The 23,952-nt window shown below is 49.7% G+C and overlaps 1 protein-coding gene across 25 annotated transcripts in view; it reads left to right on the top strand.

The window, feature by feature from the left end:
* AXIN2 (axin 2) overlaps positions 1-19,620 on the top strand; it is a 33,455-nt gene extending 13,835 nt beyond the window's left edge. For 10 of the 25 annotated variants that reach the window (XM_074020187.1, XM_074020183.1, XM_045374563.2 and 7 more), the window contains 8 exons: positions 6,559-6,661; positions 9,841-9,981; positions 10,297-10,811; positions 11,062-11,256; positions 11,575-11,808; positions 12,404-12,499; positions 14,052-14,219; positions 18,103-19,620. In XM_074020187.1, the coding sequence (XP_073876288.1) occupies positions 6,559-6,661; positions 9,841-9,981; positions 10,297-10,811; positions 11,062-11,256; positions 11,575-11,808; positions 12,404-12,499; positions 14,052-14,219; positions 18,103-18,229 (1,579 nt within the window). In that variant the 3' untranslated portion in view covers positions 18,230-19,620. The remainder of the gene's footprint in view (positions 1-6,558; positions 6,662-9,840; positions 9,982-10,296; positions 10,812-11,061; positions 11,257-11,574; positions 11,809-12,403; positions 12,500-14,051; positions 14,220-18,102) is intronic. The other 15 variants (XM_074020196.1, XM_045374566.2, XM_074020192.1 and 12 more) reach the window with 3 other exon arrangements.
* Positions 19,621-23,952: the final 4,332 nt, after the last annotated feature.

The raw sequence follows: 23,952 nt of genomic DNA, 5'->3' as shown, positions 1-23,952 counted from the left end.
AGAAGTTTCACAGAAGTCAGTTTTCCATATTGACCGAACTTTCAGTATCCATACTTGAAAAAATTATGCTTTGATAATTTTTTGGTGGACATATTTCTTAGAATACATTTGCTCTGTCATTATTGAATAGTATTAGACAGGGCATAATTTATCTCTCAGTTATCCAAATAATACCAAGATCTGTTTGTGTACTTTGTTGTAGTGGTTCTCTCATAGTCAGTGAGGGTGCATAGGGTTATCTGACCCTTTCCCCTTTGAAAAGTTTCTCTCTTTTCTCTTTTCATTCTCCCTGCTGTGATGTTTTGCTGTCTGTGTGCTTGCTTCTAGCAAACATTCCTCCTGTAGCATATATTAATTTGTGCATTGTGTGGGAATCTTAGCATTATGTGTAAAATAAGAGTAAGTTGAAATTGATTGAAGGCATTGAGTGAATCTCCTAAGTCAAATGCAGTTTACGTAAGATGATAAGACTTCTGTTTAGTTTTCTTAGAGACTATTTTTGGCTTGCTTCCTGGTCCTTGGCTGCATGTCAGTCCCCATCATTGAGGTGTTATTCTGGGTTCATGATGAGATAATTTGGGTGTAGTCCCATACTTATTTCTGTTTGATCCTAGCAAGACCCAATCAGAAAGGTAGGCAGGCAGATACCTGGGATTTTACAGATGAGGAAATAAGGTCTGGTGCTTCCACAGCCATGCACCTCTGAGACAGACCTCAGGTCCAGGCCACACACAGGCCCTGCACTTTGCCCGCTCTGCCCTTCCCCCAGGCACGAGCATTCTCAACATGAGATCTGTGAATAGGACCAGTTGGTCATGAGACCTTTGAGCCACTTTGGGTTTCTTTTATTTGTATTTCTTAGTAATCAAGACTGCTTTTTAGGAAGACTAGTTCAGGGAGGGGTAGAAGGGAGCAGGTTCTAAGTTCTCCCCTGCAGCCACCCCATTTACTTCCTCTTCTTTTATCCTCTTCCCAGAAGAAAAACTTACTTTTATTTAGAGGTGACTTTACAACTCTCACCCTTCTCCCTTTAGCTGAAGCACTTTGGATTCCAAGCATGGGGGAGCCACTTTTCAGGGATCAGAAAGGTTACCTTTGCCAGTCCCTATTCTAGGTGGCAAGGGTTAGTGTGTAGGTCAGTGAGGCCCACTTTGATACAGAGACAGAAGGGCAAGTCCCTCACATAGCAGCTTTCTCTTTGGGGGCATAGTAGATACCTTTAGGTCCCTGGTGGCAGAACCTGTTAGTGTTAATAAGCCTATCCTGTGGCAAAGCTGCCTTGGATGGATAATGAGTAAACCAGTAAGCCAGGAGGAAGTGCCTGCAAGGCCTGGAGACCCGTGGGCTCATGGTGTTGGCTCTGTTCGTCCTGGTGGTGTTGCGTGGCTCTGTGCTCTCTGCTAACCAAGTGCGCGGGTTATCAGGTTAACTGTCACAGTTGTGCCCACCTGGGCATTTATACTAATTGGGAGTGCATTTGGCATCCATATGGGATCACTGTCTCTTGGGCATTGTCTCACGCTGCCTCTAGTGGGGCTCACTAGAAAACATCAGAAGGGTCTCCAGACTTGTTGGCACTGACTCAAGCTGCCATTGGGTGCCAGGCATGGGGGTCTCTGGGGCCCTCCCCACTCTGCTACAAGCAGACTTGGCGATGCAACGTGTTCTCTGGCCCACTGGCCCTGGGTGTGTGTGATCCTGCCCAGTGCTGGGCGGTCACCCGGGATTCCCAGGGCTGGGATCAGACCCCCTCTTCAGAGCTCTGCCAATTGTGGGCCTCGTGCAGATGAGAGCGCCGGGCGAGAAATAAAGTGTGTGGGGGATGAAAAGCTGAACTGAATCGCTTTCAGCCCATTGTTCATCCCGGGAAGCTTAGAGGGGATAAGAGGGTAGCAGGCCCCTTTGAAATTTCCTTGAACAAGTGAATAGGAGCGCCCCATAAAGCATGAAAAGAGCCCTGGCTGTTTCTCCCCGTCACAATGGCCAGTGCGGGCTGTGAGGGGCTGGGGAGGGGGGCTGGCTGCCCTGCTGGGAGCTGGGGAGGGAACAGGGCTGGGGAGGGGGGAGGGGAAGAGAGGGGGTCACAGGCAGCCTTCAATAGACTCCAGAAGGTTGGAGTTCATTAGACACAAGCCCAGGAAAGCAATCGTCTCATTTGCGACAGAACCAATTAAGTCCCGGGGGCCTTTGCAAGAGGCCTGCGTAGAAGTTGGGGCAGTGCTGGCCTGCACTTGGTTATTCCAGGGAGCCACACGCCGGGGCCTGAGTGTGCAGAGCAGGCAGGGGCTTTAAAGAAATCATTGCCTTCTTCCAAAGCCTACTGCTGACTTCTGTTTTCCTGCTAAGTAAAAAGCCCTGTTAAAGATGGCTGGGGATTTGGGCCTCTGAGAAGGCTGTTTTATGAGCCTGTTACTCTGAAACCTGCATTCTCGGAAGAAATGTCTTAATTTTTTTTTCAAGACGGAGTCTCGCTCCGTCGCCAGACTGGAGTGCAGTGGCACAACGTTGGCTCACTGGAACCCCTGCCTCCTGGGTTCAAGCGATTCTCCTGCCTCAGCTTCCCAAGTAGCTGGGACTACAGGCGTGCGCCACCACGCCCAGCTAATTTTTCTATTTTTAGTAGAGACGGGGCTTCACCATGTTGGCCAGGATGGTCTCCATCTCTTGACCTCCTGATCCGCCCGCCTCAGCCTCCCAAAGTGGTGGGATCACAGGCGTGAGCCACCGCGACCTGTCAAAAAAGTTTTTTAACTGCCAGACTCCCACCAAAATTCTTGCAGCACTGGAGGCAGAAGGCTTGTGGGGCCATTCCAGGGCATCAGGCTTAGAAAGATGGAGTGAAGGGGCAGAAAACATCAGAAGCAGCAGACTCTTTGCCGCCCAAGTGTAGCCATGGTTAGAGGTTGCCAGGAAGCATGAAAGCTAAGTCAGTGGCGTGGAGGCCTTTGTCCCTTTCTGCTAGGAGCTGCTCTTATAATCAGGATCAACATACGTTTGTATGTTGCTTTAGCTCTGAGTGTCCCCAGATCAGCACAAGATGATTTTTTGGTGTTCCACACAGGGAATGTCGTGAGTTATTTATTTGTATTTCTTTATATCTTATTTATGGGGGTTTACTTTGGACACCAGGAAATGCATCTGAGTGAACTTCAAATATTAACCTTTTCCTACAAACCAGGCTTTTGATGTTGGCTGTGATCAGAGGCTGCCTTCAGAGTGGTTGCCAAATGAAGATGCGAGTGGACGCATGTGTTCATGAGTCTGCTATTTCAAAGTCGCCAGAAAATGACATTCAGGGTAGGTCGGGCATGGTGAAGTCAAAAGGCTAAGCTAATTGGCTCGACTCAAATGGCAGCTAAGTGGAGTCCACACTTCAAAACCGTGCTCCCCAGAAACAGCTGGGCCTAGCAGCAGGCTCGTTAACTAAAATGTTTATAATTAAAGGAGACCGTATAGGAACCGAAACTCTGGTGCTCTCCAGCCTACAGGCTTGAGCAGCCAGGAAACTGATCATAGACTTTTAGAGCTTGAATAAAAGAAGAGAGGCCCCCTTTTGGAATGAGGGGCTGTTTTGGAAGAAGATTCTTGGCTGAAGGGAATTAAAGCCACATTTCCTTGAAGGCGTCTCTTAGCATTTCTGAGCCTCTATGGGCTGACATCTTCCTTTTCTGCTCTGGTTACAAGTTGCCTTTCCAGCAGTTTAGTCCTTCACCTGCCCTGGGTAATGGAGTGTGTGTGGTGCTGGTGATGGGGGCAGTATGAGGTGCTTATGAAATAATTTGTTCCTTTTGCCTTCAATATTGCAGTTAGCTACTCCCCTCCCCATCCCTACCCCCATCCTGGCTTTTTTTTTTTTTTTTAAACCTTATTATATGGAAGAAGAAAAAGAGGCATAAGAGCTCTACCATTGACTTTCATCTGGGAGAAGGAAAAGGAGAAAAGAGTGAAAGCTACCGGTGGAAACGTCAGAGTCTTGGAGGGGGTGAATGGGGGACTCTTCTAGGACTCTTGAAGCCTTATGTCACTTGTGTCATGGTGGGGTCCATGGAGTGCTTGACTCCTGCCCCCAAGACTGTCAGGAAGAGGCCTGGAGCAGAGTCATCCACTGTCTTAAGTCCCCGAAAGAGAGAGCTCTAAGGCAGCAGAATTTGGTTAGACCAGCATGAGCCCAATCTGTGGGATACCGCCACCCCCACCATACAAGGTGTTTTAGGTGAGAGATGGGGATATTCAGCATGGCTTGGGAATCACCTGGCAAGCCCCATAGCTAGTGAGTACTATGAGGTTGGGGAGGACTTTCCAGAACATTCCACAGATTTCCTCCTCATCCCTTCTGAAAGGTGACTGCATGGGGCTTAGGAAATGGCACCTCCACATTCAGACCATTAGGAAGCTTGACTGCTGGTTGGGGCTGGGAAGGGCATCTTATTGAAATGAGGACCAAGTGTAGGTTGTTAACAGATGCTTGTTCTGGAGTCCAGCAGTAGCTTGGGTATGAGTTCTCAATCTGCTACTGACTGTAACACTAGGTGACTAATTGAGCATTTCTGGTCATCTGTAAATGTGGCTCATTAAGGTTCTTATGAGAATGAAGTCTGATTATAGGTCTGATGTCTGACCTACAGTAGGGACTCAGTATGTAGGAGCTGGCATTCTTAGGTTGGGATCAGTTGCCTTGGGTGCGATTTGGTTTCTGGTCAAGCCAGGCATGCTTGAAGTCCCATTTTCAACTGTGCCTGCTAAACTACCCAAGGTGAAGAAACAGAGTTTTGATAAATAATCTTTAGGTGGGCTTGGTCAAGTGCCGAGCCTCATGAGTAGGAGGCTGACTGGGAGATGTGTTTCTCCAGCACTGGTCAACCAGCTGCTGCTAATCTTTCCCACAGTGCTCTGTCTCTGCTCCATACTCACCTTTCTTTGGGGCAGTACTCACACTTGTGGGTAAGCTGTTGCTGTGGCTACTGATCTCTCTTCTCTCCCTTCCTTACTCCCCTCAATGCAATTATCCTTTATGCACTCCTTAGCCAGGCTTTGGTTAACATACATTGGTTTGTTGATCTATTGGAATCTTCATTGTCCCTTGTGTGGCCCCATTTTCTGACCTAGGTCAGCAGACTTCCTGAAAATGCAGCTACTTAGAATTCTAGGACATTTGAGATAAGGAGCTAGAGGTTGACCAGTTACTCCTGGCTGCCTCCTGGGTATTTTTAGACATTGCTAATTATCCTAAAGTATTTTTCTTCCACCCTATGAAGAACCAAACATTGGGGAAAGGGAAGTAGCCAAACACCCAGTTTCAATATTTACAGCCTCCAAGTATGATTCATTATGAAAATGTTTGCACCCTGAGGCTTTTGTAAATAAGAGACCTCCTGAAGGGACATCAATGGGAAAATAGTCACACCTTGACCATTCTGCTTTTAAGAAGAAAATTCTTTCTGGAAAAAAATCATGGCAACTCCAGGTCATGGTTGTAGTGAACAGTAGCTGGAGTGGAGGCTTTTTAAACATTCTTCTACTTGTTAATGTTTTGTTTTTAAAAGTATAATGGATAGGGGCCCAGACTTTTACAGGTCTTTGCCCAAAGGTCCCTTTCTCAATGAGGACTTCATTGACACCCACATCCAATTTAAATTTGCAGCTTACCCACCCGCCAGTGATTCTCCTTTTCCTGCTTATTCATAGTACATATCACTAACATACTATTTTTTATTTTGTTCATTGCCTGTGCCTCCCCATTAGGATATAGACTTCAAGAAAGCAGTTGTTTGAATTATGTATCCACTTTGTCTGCTGCTCTCTTGCCTAGTGCCTAGGAGAAGATCTGGCACATAGTAGGTGCTAATCTTTAAATGGATTGCACAGACCACCACATAGTAGGGGCTTTTCTTTTCATGCCCACATTGGTCATGCATCTTTGAAAATTCGTTGGTTGGGGGGTGGCAGGGTTTGGAGCTGAGAGAAGGGGCCAAAATGTTATATATTCTTTTTATTAATCACCCTGTACTGGTTTATAAAAAGAATACATTTGGAAATGACTGGGAAGTTGACTTAGAGAGTTATGCATACTTCACTAATGCCTGATTTAGCCCTCTGTAGGTTTGGTCCTTATCCCTACAACTTTCTGCCCTGGCCCTCTCCATAAGGTACTGGTTCCTGGTTTGAAGCAGTGGGAACAAGTGGGAGGACCAGTGGGGCCTGAGAATCTCCTACTTGGGGCACCTATCAAATAGGGGAGCCTTTGCTCTGCCTAGGCTGGCTGGAGTGTAACCCAGTTCTAAGACAGCAGCCCAAGAGATGAACTTTCCAGGCTCTTTCCAAGTCGATGCTCCTGCATCCGAGGGAGCCAAGTTTCCATAGATGATTGATGGGCAGGATTTAAATTTGATCTTGGGTGGATCCTTCCCTGTGGGAACACTGATGGTATCTGGAGACATGTGACACTCCTATGGAAGCATGTGACCCTGTCGGCGGGATCTTAAGATGGCATATGAGAGTAGCCCATGTGCTGAAAACATCCTTGTAAGCCTGTGGATTCTGTCTTTTTCTTTCCCTTAGAGATGGAATTCCTCCTTATCGTGTGGGGAGTAAGAAACAGCTCCAGAGAGAAATGCATCGCAGTGTGAAGGCCAATGGTCAAGTGTCTCTACCTCATTTCCCGGTGAGTACAGTCTGGAGTGAGGAGACACCTGTTTTCTGCCATGTTGAGTCCTAAAGAAAAGGAGTGGGAGGTGGAAGTTGGGAGGTATAGGGAAGGTAGAAAAGAGCAGTCCCTAAGGTCCCCTAGGGCAAAGGGAGAGAAAAGAAGAACTGGACAATAGGCATTACATGTTTTTTGGGTTGTGATAGTGAGCACAGTAATGTGATTATGAGGTTGTCCATCAGTTTTGCTATAAAGGAATACCTGAGGTTGAGTAATTTATAAATAAAAGAGGTTTATGGCTGGGTGCAGTGGCTCATGCCTGTAATCTCAGCACTTGGGAGTCTGAGGCGGGCAGATCACCCTAGGTCAGGAGTTCGAGACCAGCCTGGCCAACGTGGTGAAACCCCACCTCCACTAAAAATACAAAAATTAGCTGGGTGTGGTGACGCGCGCCTATAGTCCCAGCTACTTGGGAGGGTAAGGCAGAGGAATCACTTGAACCTGGGAGGCGGAGGTTGTGAGCTGAGATCATACCGTTGCACTCCAGCCTGGGCGACAGAGCGAGACTGTCTCAAAAGAAAAAAAAAAAAGAGGCTTATTTGGTTCACAGATACGCAGGCTGTACAAGAAGCATGGTGCCAACATCTGCTTCTGGTGAAGGTTTCAAGAAGCTTTCAATCATAATGTAAGGGGAAGGGGAGCCACTGTGTAAAAGGGAGAGAAGCAGCAAGCTAGGGTTGGGGGTGGTGGTGGGCAGTGCCATGTTCTTTCAAACAACCAGATCTCATATGAACTAACAGGGAAAACTTGCTCATTGCTGCAGGGAGGGCACCAAGCACCCAAACACCTCCCACTAGGCCCACTTCCACCACTGGGGATCATATTTCAACATGAGATCTGGAGGGGACAAACAGCCAAACTATGTCAGAGGTTTGATGACCTATTTTTGAACCTTTGCATTTTCTGAATTAAAAAAAAAAAAAAAAAATTCCCTATGAGAAAGAAACTGAAGCACTTATTTCCCAGAAACCAAGAAATGCTAGATGATCCATGCTTCTCTACAGCTTGGTGAGCTCACTGTATTTCCACTAGAATGGAAGCCCTCTGTGGGGAGGGGAGGAGTTTTATCTCTTCTGTTAACCTCTGTATGCACAGAGACTATAACACTAACTGACACATAACAGGTGCTCAGTAAACATTTGAGTGAATGAATAAGGAACCTCTGCCCCCTTGGGACAGACACATAATAGGTGCTCAATAAACATTGGAGTGAATAAGGAACCTCTGCCCCCTTGGGACATTCTCCTGCCCTCCTCACTGGGACATTCTACTTGTGTCAATCACAGGACTCCAAGTCATTTTAGTCAGTGATTTTAGTCATTCATTTATGTATTGATTGACCATTTCTCCTCCTGGCTTCTGAAGCCCTGGAGAGTAGCTGTTCCTTTCCAGCTCCAGAACTTGGCTTGGTACCTGCTGGTGAGTCTGTGCCTATCAAATACAGAATGAACGAAGTGTTTAGAAGTGAGGATCTCCTGAGCAGCTTCTTCCTGTAACTCAGATGGTAGATGAAGGGCTTTTCTGGGACCTCTCCTTTTATTTCCATGCCTGCTAAAGCAGCCAGCACATGGCTGTACTCAAGAGAACTTCCCCATCTACATTCCCATTTTAGGGCTGTGCTGTTTACCATAGCCTCAGATCCAGGTTGCAGTGACACTCTTCTTTAAGGAAGGGAAGAAAGCACCCAGCTCACAGCAGGTGTTTATGAATCCTTCCTGCCAGCTTCAGAGAATCCCATTGGTCTGTCTGGTTATGTTGTGTTTAAAAAATTAACACATTGAATTGCTAAACCTATGTTGCATTAGTGCACGAACTGTAGCTTTTCTCTGAAAGCCCCTCACACGGACAAGGGCACACTTACCTTGTTTTAAAATTAGCATATTGAAATTGCTTTTCTGAGGACCTCTAGCATTCCCCCTCCTCCACAGTTAGTAAGTATTGATGACATACTATTATTGTTTTTTTGACTGGGGGATATGTGTGTTAACAAAGAAAAGTTCTATCGCCCAGGCTTGTAAATTAGATGATTTTGTCCTGGGGTGTGCAAATCGACTTTCTCCATCAGGCAGCGCTTTGATCGGGGGCTGCAAGGAGCCAGCCTGTGTGAGAATGGCCACCTACACAGGAGCCTTTCTCTCCCCTCTCAGTTTCTGCAGCTAAGTGGTTGCCGTGGCAAGGCCCATCTTTGCAGCTGGGGGACATGCTAGCCTTTGCAAGTTAGCTTTCTGCTCCCCCCACCCCACCCCAAAGGAGCCAAGCAAGAGGGAGATTAGGAAGAAGGAGGTAGAACAACTGGAGAGGTGGGGGGTTGGGTGGGGGGAGCGAGATGACAGGAAAAGGACAGAAAGCTGGGCAGCAGGGGTTCTCTCTGTTTGCTGCTTTTGGCAGGCGTACTCGGTGCCTTTTTATATTCTGCACTTGATTTGGAGATGTTCCCTTTTCCCTTGATAGATCAGCTTCAGGCAGCCAAGCTCAGCAGTGTTCTGCTACTAGCCTGCAGCAGCTTTCTTCATTTTCTGTACAAAGAGAGAGGGAGGAGGGAAGGAGAAAAACGAGGGAGATCGAGGACAGTGTTGAGACAACACCACCTCAAAGGTGCGCAGTGTGCGGCCAGGAAATAAATTACCACTTCTTCTCTGATCCAGGCCGTTTGACTCCCTTCCCCCCCCCTTTCCTCCCTCCCACCTCCTTTCCAATCTTATTTTTTTAAATTTTCAACTCCCTTTCTGTTTAGATTCTACTTTTTATTCCTTGAGTTGGTCTCTCCCCTCCCTACCTCAGAGGGCTTCCTTTTTTTTTTTTTTTTTTTTTTTGATGTTTGACAACAGTCTTTGAAGATTTTCTACTTCAGAGTAGCTACTGATGGGCTGGTTGTACTACAGAGAGAACAAGCAGGGCCTCTCGGAGTGCGACCAACTGCTCCTGCCCAAGGCAAACGCTGGTGGGGACCATGGCTCTCCATGAGGCCATGGCGTTAGCGCATAAAAGTCCCGAGCAGCCCAGGCCGCCTTGCCATCCACTCTCCACCCGAACGTGGGTTTGCGGTATGCAGCGGCCGGTGCAGGAAGCTCCGGCCAAGCCACCGCCCGCCCGGCCTGCTGAACGTGCCTCCTCCCTTTTCTTTCCACGTCCTGTAGAGAACCCACCGCCTGCCCAAGGAGATGACCCCCGTGGAACCCGCCACCTTTGCGGCTGAGCTGATCTCGAGGCTGGAGAAGCTGAAGCTGGAGTTGGAGAGCCGCCACAGCCTGGAGGAGCGCCTGCAGCAGATCCGAGAGGTAATGCGGCCTAGGCCCTCTCCCTGCTTCCGTTCACGGCGTGCGCGCACTATGAGTATGCGCATGCGTGTGGGCTGCCTGTGGGTGTGTGCATGCGTGTGGGCTGCGTGCGCATGTGCGTGTGTTGCGTGTGGGTGTGCGCATGCGTGTGAATTGCGCTTTTATAGATAGGCCTGTGCGTGTGCGCATAGGCGTGGCTGTGGGCGTGCACATGGGTGTACGTGCTCCTGCGTAGGGGGCGTGATGTGGCAAGCCCAGGGCCTCGGGCCCTCCTGCTTCCTGGGTCACTTCCCCTTCTGACGTCTTCCGTTTCAGGATGAAGAAAAGGAGGGCTCCGAGCTCACACTCAATTCTCGGGAGGGGGCGCCCACGCAGCACCCCCTCTCCCTACTGCCCTCCGGCAGCTACGAGGAAGACCCACAGACGATACTGGACGATCACCTGTCCAGGGTCCTGAAGACCCCTGGCTGCCAGTCCCCGGGCGTAGGCCGCTATAGCCCCCGCTCCCGCTCTCCGGACCACCACCACCACCACCACCATTCGCAGTACCACTCCCTGCTCCCGCCCGGTGGCAAGCTGCCTCCCGCGGCCGCCTCACCGGGCGCTTGTCCCCTCCTCGGGGGCAAGGGCTTTGTGACCAAGCAGACGACGAAGCATGTCCACCACCACTACATCCACCACCACGCCGTCCCCAAGACCAAGGAGGAGATCGAGGCGGAGGCCACGCAGCGGGTGCACTGCTTCTGCCCTGGGGGCCCGGAGTATTACTGCTACTCGAAATGCAAAAGCCACCCCAAGGCCCTGGAAACCATGCCCGGCGAGCAGTTTGGGTAAGTGCCGGGCAGACCACAGTGTCCCGTGTGGGGCTTCTCTCCCAGCCAGGTCTATGGGCAGGTGTGAGGTGGGAGCCTTATCACAGGCGTTTAGTTTCTAAGAGGGCACGGCTGGGTGAGGGTGTGGGGAGCAGGTGCATGGGATTTTCGTGTCACCGCCCACCCCACTTGCTGAATTGTCTGATTCTAGGAGTCCCGGAGATTTAACCGGGTCTCTGGGTTGGGTGTGGTTCTTGGTTCCCCACAGCGGCAGCAGAGGCAGTACCTTGCCCAAACGCAATGGGAAAGGCACGGAGCCGGGCCTGGCCCTGCCCGCCAGGGAAGGAGGGGCCCCCGGCGGAGCTGGGGCCATGCAACTTCCCCGGGAGGAAGGAGACAGGTCGCAGGATGTCTGGCAGTGGATGCTGGAGAGTGAGCGGCAGAGCAAGCCCAAGCCCCATAGGTAAACACCACTTGCCGCCGCCGCGGCCGCGAGGGTCATGGGCACTCAGTACGGAGGTATTGTGGGAATGGCTGTTTTTGCAGTCCGCCGAATACAAATGTGACTATTTGCTCCTGCCATCTTAATATTAAACGTTGGACTGAGCAGACCACAAAAATGTCATGTTTTGGCACTGACCCCTGTTCGTGTTATGGTAGTTATTTTTTTCTTCTCTCTCCCTCTGAGCAGAATAGACAAGTTTCTATTGAAGTCACATTTTCCAGTTCTTCTAACCCAGTTTCTTTCCTTCTGTTTTCTCTCTGCTTATTCCTTGTTTAGTGCCCAAAGCACAAAAAAGGCCTACCCCTTGGAGTCTGCCCGCTCGTCTCCAGGCGAACGAGCCAGCCGGCACCATCTGTGGGGGGGCAACAGCGCGCACCCCCGCACCACCCCCCGTGCCCACCTGTTCACTCAGGACCCTGCGATGCCTCCCCTGACGCCACCCAACACGCTGGCTCAGCTGGAGGAGGCCTGTCGCAGGCTGGCTGAGGTGTCAAAGCCCCCAAAGCAGCGGTGAGTGGAAGTGAGGGATCCTAGTTGGGGCAGGGATTGGGTTTGGGTGGTGACCTGGTCTGTGGCTAATGGGGAGGGCCTCTCTTTCTGCCTGGGTCTCAAACCCTCCCATGAGAGGAAGAATTGCTTATGGATGAGTAAGCTTCTCCTTTCCAGCTTCTAGAAATTGTTCCCTTCAGTTATGTTCATTCTACCAGAGTTAAGCCAGGATATGTGAGGCAAGTCATGCCTAGAATTGGGAGAATGAGTTTCAGTAATTCCTTACAAAGGCTATTTCTTACAAATGTCTGGATTGTTTAAGGCTGGTTAGTTGAGCGTGTAAGAAGCTACGAGATGGAGGAACAAGAGTCCTCAGCCCTTTGCTGGGGCTAAGTGTCCCGTCCTGGGCTCCCAGAGGGGCTTAGAATGGCTGTTGCAAGATGTCTGCCCAGCCTCCTCAGCCACTGTTAACCCAGGGTCTTGGTTGGGTTTCCATAGGGATGGAAGTCGGTTTCGTGTCTCTTCAGGAGGCCAAAGAGTAATTTTCTGTCTGCTCCTCAATTGCTCTGGGGACAACAGTGCACCTCTAAATCCCTCGCCCTGGCTGTGTCCTCAGGTGCTGTGTGGCCAGTCAGCAGAGGGACAGGAATCACTCAGCCACTGTTCAGGCGGGAGCCACGCCCTTCTCCAATCCAAGCCTGGCTCCAGAAGAGTGAGTGTCTTTACCTGGCATTACTGAGATCTGCCGAGTGGTTTATGTTTCAGAGTATTCGCTATCTGGAGTTTCATTTTCGTGAAACTTTTTTTGGTTTTTGAAATCACCTTGATTTTAGTGCTAGTGATGAGGAACAGTAAACATAGATGTGGCCATCCATGTCCTACTGACAAATGCATCATAGCGAAGGTTTTTTTGGTCATATACAAATCAAAAGCTGGGACACGCAGCCATTAGAAGGGTAGAAGGGACCTCAAATTCAGCTGGAAAAGTTGCCGCCATTCAACTTGCAAGTTAGTAGTACTGAAAACATTTGTCACCCTGAGCAGAAGGATCATTCTCCACTGTGGCAGAGATGGAGGGGACCATCCTCGTGTTTTTGCTTGGAGAAGACAGAATATCTTCCCCCACATTGGGCAGTGATTCTTTCTGTAAATTTAGTCTCATTCAGAGTAGATTGAGAGAAGCCTGCTCAGTTTAGTTACTGGATGGTGCAATTAAAAAGAAATCTGCTAAAGAGATCTGAAATGGTCCGTAGAAAGTTTTCTTTCTGTGTCTTCATCCTGAGCAGTGAGCAATGTTTGAAGTCCTCAGTAGGTCACTACCCTGGATCCTTTCATTGTTTCAGTTGGTTGACCCTAAGTGTACCAGCCGTCCGGGTCTGGGCCAGCCACTTTTTTTTCTTTTCTTTTTTTCTTTTTTTGGAGGCAGAGTCTCGCTCTGTCACCCATGCTGGAGTGCAGTGGCGCGATCTCAGCTCAGTGCAAGCTCCACCTCCCGGGTTCATGCCATTCTCCTGTCTCAGCGTCCCGAGTAGCTGGGATTGCAGTCACCCACCACCACGCCCAGCTCATTTTTTTTATTATTTTTAGTAGAGACAGGGTTTCACCATGTTGGCCAGGCTGGTCTCGAACTCCTGGCCTCAAGTGATCTGCCCACCTCAGCCTCCCAAAGTGCTGGGATTACAGGTGTGAGCCACCACGCCCAGCCTAGCAGCTTTTTTTTCAGGCTACTCTACAAAATCTCAGAATAAATGGGGACATGGACATGACTGGGGGCTACCCGCCGTTAGTTGTTCTCATTCTACTGGAATAAGGGGTGGGCTTTAGGCATTCTGAGTTCATGCCATCCCAAAGGTGTCCTGCTCTGGGTTTGTCTCTTTAGCACTCTCCAATCCAGGTGAGACCCGGCATCTCTGTGATAATTTCTCTTCTCTCATCTTCTTGGGGAAGCACGCCATTTATGCTAACCTGAAAGAGGCCGCTGTGTACCTTCATTTGGTGGCAGTGGGGAAAGCGATACCAATTCGTACTACTGAAAGGAAATCATCCTTTTCCGCGTGCTCCATGCAGAGCATGTGGGCTTGGACTGTGTGTCCCCCAGAGCTGCCTGCCTCTGAGATGTGGGGCTTTGCCCCAGCCCCCACTTTAACTGCAACCCTAGTGTTTGGATACCCTGTCACTTACGCACATGTGCGCACGTGTGTGTTTGCTTTAGATGTGTGTCTGCTTTAAAATGCTGAACTTGTTCCATTCCATCTTATTTTCAGTCACAAAGAGCCAAAGAAACTGGCAGGTGTCCATGCGCTCCAGGCCAGTGAGTTGGTTGTCACTTACTTTTTCTGTGGGGAAGAAATTCCATACCGGAGGATGCTGAAGGCTCAGAGCTTGACCCTGGGCCACTTTAAAGAGCAGCTCAGCAAAAAGGGAAATTATAGGTAAGAGTCCTGTGGCTTTTTTCTGCTTTCAGTTTGTTTGCTCAGAACCAAGAGCCAGAGCCTGGAGCAGCTCCCCTGGCTGAGCAGACCTGGGCGGGGCAGGGTGGAAGGGGGCTCAGCAGGCGCTGGGGGAGGCTCCTTCTCATTTCTTGTCTCCCCTCACCACTAGCAGAACAATGAAGCAGCAGCCGCAAGAGGGACGCTGCATGGAGGGTTCCCTGGGGGACCTGGCCAGGCTCTTTCCACCAGGTGAACCAGACTGAGGAGAAAAGGAGCAGCCGCTTGCTCTGACAGGAGGAGAGTGGGGCTCAGGCCGCACTGCAGAGGCTTTACCTGCAATTGAAGGGCTTGTGGGCGAGCGGGGAGCAGGGAGAAAAAAGAGGGACAGGCAGGTTGATTAGGAGGGAGGGTCTGGAAGCGCCACCCTCCTGGCTTGAGTTTAGGAGAGACCCTCACATTGAAGTCTCCAAATAGGAACCATGCCTGGGAAAGGTCCCCCTGTTTTTCTCAGTCTGCCTTTCCACCTGAAGAACCTCCCTGGGTTTTATGGGCCATTAGAAGCAGGGATGCGCCTTTGTCCATAACAAAGAAGGGGCTGGACCTGTGAGTGGGCACAGGGTGAATAGGGCAGTCCACTCTTCCTGCCCGGGCCTGGGCCTCGTTGCCTTCTCCCCTGCAGGGGCTTCAGGAAGGGAACTTACTGGTCTCCTCACCTTGTCTGCAGAGTGGACGGAGGTGCCCTTGAGAAGGTCCTTGCTGACCTTTTAGGGCCCTTGAGAGGGTTCAAGAGCTGAGGAGCATGAGGGCCAGCCCTAGGCCATTCCTTCTCTTGATCACTTCCTCCTAACAGCAGGTGATGACTGCCTCAGTTCATCCTGAGTCCTCCCTTGTCCCTGTCCGTGGCCTGCAGCCAGAGAGAACCTGTGGATTCTGCTCCAGTTCTGTCTCAGGTTTAGGGCTCCAGGCTGGGACAAGGGTGAGATAGGGGCACCCTAGTTTAAGCAGGTGCTCACTCTGGGGTCTACACCCGAGAAGAGAGTTCCACCTCCTCAGCTGTGTGCCGTGGACCCTGTACAGGACCACAGTCTATGCCCAGGTGTGAACCCATTGCCGCCACCAGGGCCAGGGATGTGAGTGGAAAACTCTGAATAGCACTTGGTAACCTGCCAGGTGGGCATATGGGCTCCTGGATGGGAATGAGTCCACCTGCAGGGCTCTGAGGCGCCCTCCCCTCTAGGGCAGGCCCTGTGTAGTTTTACTGCCCCTTCATCTGGGAGTTAGTCTGGGCGGGGGCTCAAGGTGAGCCCCTCTTTGGAGCGGGAGGGGATGGAGGTCGGACTGAGCCCCTCTTCGGAGGGGGAGGGATGGAGGTCGGACTGAGCCCCTGGAGGTGACTGGCCAGCAGGGCGTGTTGCTGGGCCTGGATATTCCCTTTTACACCTGGGCGGAGACAATTGTGAAAAGGTATCAAAGGGATGGGGGAACAGGCCTGGCTGCTGCTGCTGCTGCTTTTATCTTGAAAAGACACAAGGTGAAACTAATGACACAAGTGTGCCCCTCTGGGGATTCATTTTGATCTTGGCTTTGTCTCGGCTGGACTTTGAGTGGAACTGTAGGTGACCTCGGAGAAGAGCCATGTGGCGCTGGCATAAGCTTGCGGGGAAGGTGCCTCCCTCAGCTGCTCTGGCCACATCTGGCTCTGATTTTTTTTTTTTTTCTCCCTGAGGCACAGTTAATAAGCCTGGCTTTGAAGCTCTGGCCTCCCCTTTAATGCACAAAGACTTGCACAAATGGTCAACCCTCCGATCCTCTCCAGTTCTTTCCTGAGTGCATCAGGCTGTGGGAAGGCCCTCCCAGCCGCCTTATCTCTGCAGGGCCTGAGCTGGACTCAGTGCCCTCCTGGGGTGGGACAGGGACACAGGGTGTCATGCCTCACCCTCCCAGCAGGGCTGGTGCTCCAACATCTCAATTTGTACAGATACATCCCCCTTCAAAAAAATAAGAAAGACCCAGTGAGGTTGGGGCCGTGGAGCAGGGGTGGGAGGTAGGGGGACCTGGGATGCGTTGAGTAATCTCAACATGGCAGGGGTTCAAAAAGCAAACAGTCCCTTCAGACGCGCCAGACGCTATTGGTGCCAGATGTCAGAAGAAAGCAAAGTTTGCCACATAAAGCATGTTGCAGTGGAAAAGCCTGTTTCTTGGAGAAAATGAGGGCAGTGCAGTGTGTTTGAAGTCCTGGGGGTGGGGCCGAGAGAATGTGGCCTCTCTCCTCTCTGGAGGAGGTTGCAATTATGTAAAAGGTCGCTGCGTGTTTGCTCAGACATGCTGTGAAAGCCCCACTTGGTGAACCCCGGAGGGGTCAGAGCTGGGGGAGCTGGGGCCAAAGGGGTCTGACGGAGGGTGGCGTTGAGGTTTGAGCCCCTTACGTGGAAAAGTGACTTTTCCCCCCACTGTCCCAGGTCTCCTGTGCACAGAGCCCCTCCCCATTTTCTCACTGTCTCCTCTCACGCTCCCCCGAGAATTTTGACCCCTTGACATGAAGTGTCTTCAGTGCTGCCCAGTCAGAGCCATGCCGTTGTTCACCCCAGTGCATTAGCTGGGTCAGGAATGCTAAAAACAAAGAACCTTGACTAAACCCAGCTGTTCACTGTATTTAGCCTTATCTCCTACGAAAGTATTTGGCTTGCCTTTATTAAAGAGGAAAAAAATTGAGCTCTAACTAAGGGGAGTTAATTTTTTTTTTTTTAAAGGGAAAAGACAAAAACAAAGCCCAACCATAACCCTGAGACACAATTAAATGTTTGAAAGGTTCTCCCATCCCCCCAGGGGACTGTGACCTTCCCTCTGTGAGTGGCCTTTATGGGCTGGAAATGACAGCTTGCAGGGGCAAGTTTAATCCCTCTGAGGGGTCTCCCTTGGCTGGGGACAGGGAAGGAAGAGGCCCTCGCTTAATTTCCTCAGAAGGGGTTTGGGGGTGGGCCTGGCCCGAGAGGACAGCAGTTGTTTCCGAATGTGGCACTCCTGAGAGAGGCCAGGCATTTGCATCTGTACAATTAAACAGCCTCAGAAGAAAGAATGCTGGGGAGGGATAAAAGGAGCCTTTAATCAACGGGCATAATAGAAGGGCCTTTGGTGTTTGACCCTGGAGGGGTGGGATGGGAGAAGAGGCCTGGAAATGGGGAGAAGAGGGAGGGCATCGTGGGGCCTGTGCCGTCTGTTCGGCCCTGGGAAGCTGCGCTGGGGTGGCTTGCCTCCTGTGTGGCTGTGCCAGGGCCGTCCAGGACTGTTGCACTTGGGCCCTGGAGGATGGGAAGGCCGAGAGGCCTCCGGACTGCTCAAGCATCTGGAATTCAGCCTTTCACAGACTTCGGCAGGTTCCGCCTCTCCAGGTGGTGGGTTCACAGACTTCGGCAGGTCCTGGCTCTCCAGGTGGTGGGTTCAGGATGTGGCTGAACCTAGAGATAGTCTGGAGTCTCTTTGAAGGACCTGCTTGGCTGCTGCTGCAAATTAACTGCAGGCATTTGTCCTTTCCTTCCCTCCTCCACCCCGCTGCTGAAAAAGGTTGGGGGGAAAAGCAGGTCTGTTTTCCACCATGTATGTGTGTCAGGAGATAGCAGAGATGCTGGGCTGAAGATTGCAGGTGGCAGGTCCGGCCCAGGCTGCTGCTCAGTGGGTGCCCGGCTTTCGTCATCTCGGCCCACCTGCTGCTTGTGGTGTGGCCAGTCCCAGTTGCCATCTTAAAGCAGTTACGGGCAACAGTGTACATGCACACCTGCCATAGCAAATTCCTAGGATACCTCAGTCCTCCATGTTGGCATGCTTTTCTTTTCAACAATGTGGAAAATGCAGTTTACCAAGAAGCTTTTCTGGTTTTCCTTTTAAGGTATTACTTCAAAAAAGCAAGCGATGAGTTTGCCTGTGGAGCGGTATTTGAGGAGATCTGGGAGGATGAGACGGTGCTCCCGATGTATGAAGGCCGGATTCTGGGCAAAGTGGAGCGGATCGATTGAGCCTTGGGGGTCTGGCTTTGGTGAACTGTTGGAGCCCGAAGCTCTTGTGAACTGTCTTGGCCGTGAGCAACTGCGACAAAACATTTTGAAGGAAAATTAAACCAATGAAGAAGACAAAGTCTAAGGAAGAATAGGCCAGTGGGCCTTTGGGAGGGTGGGGGGAGGTTGATTTTCATGATTCATGAGCTGGGTACTGACTGAGATGAGAAAAGCCTGAACTATTTATTAAAAACATGACCACTCTTGGCTATTGAAGATGCTGCCTGTATTTGAGAGACTGCCATACATAATATATGACTTCCTAGGGATCTGAAATCCATAAACTAAGAGAAACTGTATAGCTTACCTGAACGGGAATCCTTACTGATATTTATAGAACAGTTGATTTCCCCCATCCCCAGTTTATGGATATGCTGCTTTAAACTTGGAAGGGGGAGAGAGGAAGTTTTAATTGTTCTGACTAAACTTAGGAGTTGAGCTTGGAGTGCGTTCGTGGTTTCTTCACTAACAGAGGAATTATGCTTTGCACTACGCCCCTCCAAGTGAAGACAGACTTAAAAATGGTGCCCTACCATTGACACACGCAGAAATTGGTGCATTTTTTTTTTTTCCTATGCTGCTCTGTTTTGTCTTAAAGGTCTTGAGGGTTGACCATGTTGCGTCGTCATCAACATTTTGGGGGTTGTGTTGGATGGGATGCAGAGGGAGAGGCAGGGAACCCCGCTCCTTGGGGCCCCAGGTTGATCCTGTGACTGAGGCTCCACCTCCTGTAGCCTCCCCAGGCCCAGGGCCCCGTGGCTGAGGCCTGCTAGAATCACTGCCGCTGTGCTTTCTGGAAACGACAGTTCCTTGTTTTTTTTTGTTTCTGTTTTTGTTTTACATTAGTCATTGGACCACAGCCATTCAGGAACTATCCCCTACCCCGCAAAGAAAATGAACAGTTGTGGGGAGACCCAGCAGCACCTTTCCTCCAGACACCTTCATTTTGATGTTCGGGTTTTTGTGTTAAGTTAATCTGTACATTCTGTTTGCCATTGTTACTTGTACTATACATCTGTATATAGTGTACGGCAAAAGAGTATTAATCCACTATCTCTAGTGCTTGACTTTAAATCAGTACAGTACCTGTACCTGCACGGTCACCCGCTCCGTGTGTCGCCCTATATTGAGGGCTCAAGCTTTCCCTTGTTTTTTGAAAGGGGTTTATGTATAAATATATTTTATGCCTTTTTATTACAAGTCTTGTACTCAATGACTTTTGTCATGCCATTTTGTTCTACTTATACTGTAAATTATGCATTATAAAGAGTTCATTTAAGGAAAACGACTTGGTACAATAATTATTGTAATTAAGAGATGTAGCCTTTATTAAAATTTTATATTTTTCAAAACATTGGCCTTGTGTTTGAATCCTCAGGGTGGGCACAGGGCCAAGGGGCCCTTCCATGTGTAGGCGTCTGTGCTTGATTTCCCACCTTGCCCAAGCCCGTCTCTGACCTCGAGCCCTGACCTGATCTGGACCCACCTGGAGGTTTTGTAAAACCATTTCTTCAAATCACTTGGCTACTGGCTGAGACTTTTGTTGCCTTGGAGCAGGCTGTAGACAACATCTCCTTTGGGAGTCCTCTTCCCTCTAACACCTCCATTCAGCCTCTTCCTCCTGGGCAGATTGTCTCCAGTCCAGCCAGGTAGGTACAGGGGACTAGGGGATGAGAGGAGGCCCTCCCAGGAGTACTTGGCATTTCAATAGGTGTCTCCGACATGAAAGCCGTTCAGCAGGTGGTTTCATAGACCTGGAATGTCCACGTGGGGCCAGTGGACTTAGAGATCAAAGCTAGCCAGGCACCCTCCCCATTCTGGGAGCTGATCAACAAGGCTGACTATTAATCCTATCTGACTATTTTATCGTGGGCCATCAGGCCCAGGGCTGGTCAGGTGTCAGGAATATAGCAAGCAGGCGGTGCAGGAGGAGGCGACACGAGCAGCTTCTGCTCCACTTAGTGGATAGGTGTGCTTCTGTGGCCGAGGACCTCGGCAGGCAGTTGCCCTCTCAACAAACATGCCCTCCCTGTACCCTGAGCACTTGGCATGCCAGGCCATTCTTCAGATCTGGGAAAGCAGGTCTTTTTAGTGGAGTCCTAGGAAGAACCCTTTTTAAAAAGAGAGGATCTGTAACTGCAGTTGGACTTCTTGTGTGCTGAGTTTTCATGAAACGAACTCCGTGGTCTGCAGTGGATCTGGTTGGCTTGTTCTTCCCGCTGCCAACTGGCATCAGGCTGGCAGCATAGAGAAAGGCCAGGGTTCTGGCCATGTGGGGTAGGGATGGACTCAAACCCAGTAGCCTCTGCGTGGTGGCAGTAGTAGGAGTTGTCAAGGCTGCTGGGAGAGTCCTGAGTTACCTTCCGAGAGGGCGAGGGTGTGAGGGCATCTGGCGAGAGGCTGGAGGAGCTCTCTGATTCTTTGAACTTGCCCCTAACCATGAAGGTTGCTGTGTCCTCCCCTCCTGGCTAGAATGGGGGCTCACACCAGGGTGTCCACCTACTTTCAGAATTATAAGCTTCTTTCCAAGACAAAAGGGTAAAGGGGTGCAACCTATTGTGTGTGGTGAGGATTGGGGTTTGTGGATGGCTTTTCATCTCTATCTTCAGGCCTCTTGATTGAGGAGAATGATGAGGTTGGGGCTTGGGCCTCAGACAAACTGGACTGAAGGCCCAGCACCACCACTCTCTGGGGGCCGTGAGCGGGTTCCTGGGTACTTCTAAGGTGCAGTTGTGAGAGACAACTGGACTAGTTGATCACTCATGTTTCTACCTTCTGTTTTCAGTGTTGTTTTTTTTTTTTTTTTTTTTTTTTTTTAAGACAGAGTCTTGCTCTGTCATCCAGGCTGGAGTGCAATGGCGCAATCTCGGCTCACTGCAAACTCCACCTCCTGGATTCAAGCTATTCTCAGGCCTCAGCCTCCTGATTAGCTGGGATTACAGGCACCCACCACTATGCCTGGCTAATTTTTGTATTTTTTTCCAGTAGAGATGGGGTTTTGCTGTGTTGCCCAGGCTGGTCTCAAACTCCTGAGCTCAGCAATCCGCCCGCCTTGGCCTCCCAAAATGCTAGGATTACAGACACGAGCCACCACAACCAGCCCCTGTTTTCATTTTTAAATCTTTTTTTTTTTTTTTTTGGAGACAGAGTCTTGCCCTGTTGCCCAGGCTGGAATGCAGTGGCGCGATCTCAGCTCACTGCAAACTCCGCTTCCCGGGTTCAAGCGATTCTCGTGCCTCAGCCTCCCCAGTAGCTGGGATTACAGGCATGTGCCACCACATCAGCTATTTTTTGTATTTTTAGTAGAGACTGGGTTTCACCATGTTGGTCAGGCTAGTCTTGAACTCCTGGCCTCAAGTGATCTGCCCTTGGTCTCCCAAAGTGCTGGGATTACAGGAGTGAGCCACCGCATCCGGCCCCTCTTAAACTTTTAAGTATACAATACAGTATTGTTAGCCATAGGGACAGTGTTGCACAGAGTATTTCTGGAACTTATTTATCTTGCATAATTGAGACTTTATGCACAATGACCAGCAACTCATTGCCCCCTCACTGCAGCCCCTGACAACCAGCATTTGGTCCTCTAATTCTGTGAAGTCGACTTAGATACCTATATAACTGGAATCCTGCAGTATTTGTCAATCCGTGCCTGGCTTATTTCACTTAGCACAATGTGCTGTAGGTTCATCTGTGTTGTCACAAATGACAGGATTTTCCTCTTTTTTTTTTTTTTTAAGGCTGAATAGTATTCCACTGTGTATTTATATTACATTTTCTTTATCCATTAATCCATTGATGGACACTTAGGTCATTTCCACATCTTGGCTATTGTGAATAATGCTGCAATAAACATGGAAGTGCTAATATCTCTTTAAGACCTTGATCTCTTTCCCTTTTTTTTTTTTTTTTTTTTTTTTTTGAGATGGAGTCTCACTCTGTTGCCCAGGCTGGAGTGCAATGGACTGCAACCTCCGCTTCCTGGGTTCAAGTGATTCTCCTGCCTGAGCCTCCCAAGTAGCTGGGATTACAGGTACCGGCCACCATGCCCGTCTAATTTTTTGTATTTTTAGTAGAGACGGGATTTTGCCATGTTGGCCAGGCTGGTCTTGAACTCCTGGCCTCAAATATTCCACTTGCCTCAGCCTCCCAAAGTGCTGGGATTACAGGTGTGAGCCACCATGCCCGGCAAGACCTTGATTTCAGTGATGTTTGATAAATACCCAGAAGTCAAATTGCTGAATCATATGGCCGTTCTATTTTAAATGTTTTAAGAAATCTCTGTAGTGTTTTCCATAGTGGTTGCAGCACTTTGCATTCCCACCCACAGTATACAAGAGTTCCAATTTCTCCACATCCTCATCAACACTCGTCTTGTGTTTTGTGATAACAGCCATCCTAATAGGTATGAGATGGTACCTCATCATGATTTTGATTTGCATTTCCCTGATGGTTAGTGACACTGAGCATCTTTTCATATACATGTTGGCCATTTGTATGTCTTTGGAGAAATATCTATTTTTTTTTTTTTTTTTTTTTGGCATTGAGTCTTGCTCAGCCACCCGGGCTGATCACACCAGTCCAGTGGTGTGATCTCGGCTCACTGCAACCACTGTCTCCCAGGTTCAAGTAATTCTCCTGTCTCAGCCTCGAGTAGCTGGGATTACAAGCACCCGCCATCATGTCCGGCTAAGTTTTGTATTTTAGTAGAGACCGGGTTTCACCATTTTGGCCAGACTGGTCTTGAACTCCTGACCTCAGGTGATTCCTCTGCCTCAACCTCCCAAAGTGCTAGGATTACAGGCATGAGCCACTGACCCCAGCCAAGACATGTCTATTAAAGTCTTTAACTCGTTTAAAAATTGGGTTATCCTAGCACTCTGGGGGTCAAAGTGGGAGGATCGCTTGAGCCCAGGAGTTCAAGACCAGACTGGGCAACACAGCGAGATGCCATCTCCAAAAAAAAAAAAAAAGATTGGACTATTAGATTTCTTGTTGTTGAGTTGTAGGAGCTCTTATATATTTTGGAACTGTGTATTTCTGCCTCTTCTAAGAGGGGCCCATTTTTGTGCTTCTCTCATATTAACACGTAGGGCCTCCTAATCCGGTGTGGATGTGCTTCCGGGAGTTGAGAGCCCTTGAAACGGTTCACAGTATCACCTGCTCATGCCTTCCTCTGAGGCAAGGATCTGTATTTTTTATTAGATTCTTAAAGGGATTTGCGCCTCCAAAGAAAATGCTAAAACCCATGGCTTGGGCTGTCAACTTCTCTCTTCCTTGTCCCCAAATCATTTAAGACGCAACTCTTCCAGAAACCCTTCCGTCCCTCCCTGCAGGCTCTCGCTAGTGTGGTCTGAAGATCATGAAGCGGACTCATGTGGGAGCCTGAGCGAGGCAGAGGCTCACCCCATTCCATGGGATAGACGGGACCTGTGTGTTTCCCGCCTCTCCAGGGGACTTGTGCACACCAGCGTCCTGTTGCCTTAATCCCCCTCTGATCTTCCTCTTTTTCATCTCTAGTCTCAAGTCACATAACTTCATCTTCACTTCCTGGGCTTTTCGCTATGTTCCCGCCTTATTTATCTGATTAATTCTTAACCAGATGATCAGAGGTCAAGAGCAGGCTGTGGGTCGGGCAGGCCTGGGTTTGAGTCCACTCGGAGCTGGGCCGTGTAGGGAGCCACGGT

Source organism: Macaca fascicularis, chromosome 16, assembly GCF_037993035.2.
Source record: "Macaca fascicularis isolate 582-1 chromosome 16, T2T-MFA8v1.1".
In the NCBI taxonomy this organism is placed as follows: domain Eukaryota; kingdom Metazoa; phylum Chordata; class Mammalia; order Primates; family Cercopithecidae; genus Macaca; species Macaca fascicularis.
The sequence above is the reverse complement of the archived record's forward strand: the minus strand, read 5'-3'. Positions and strand labels throughout refer to the sequence as shown.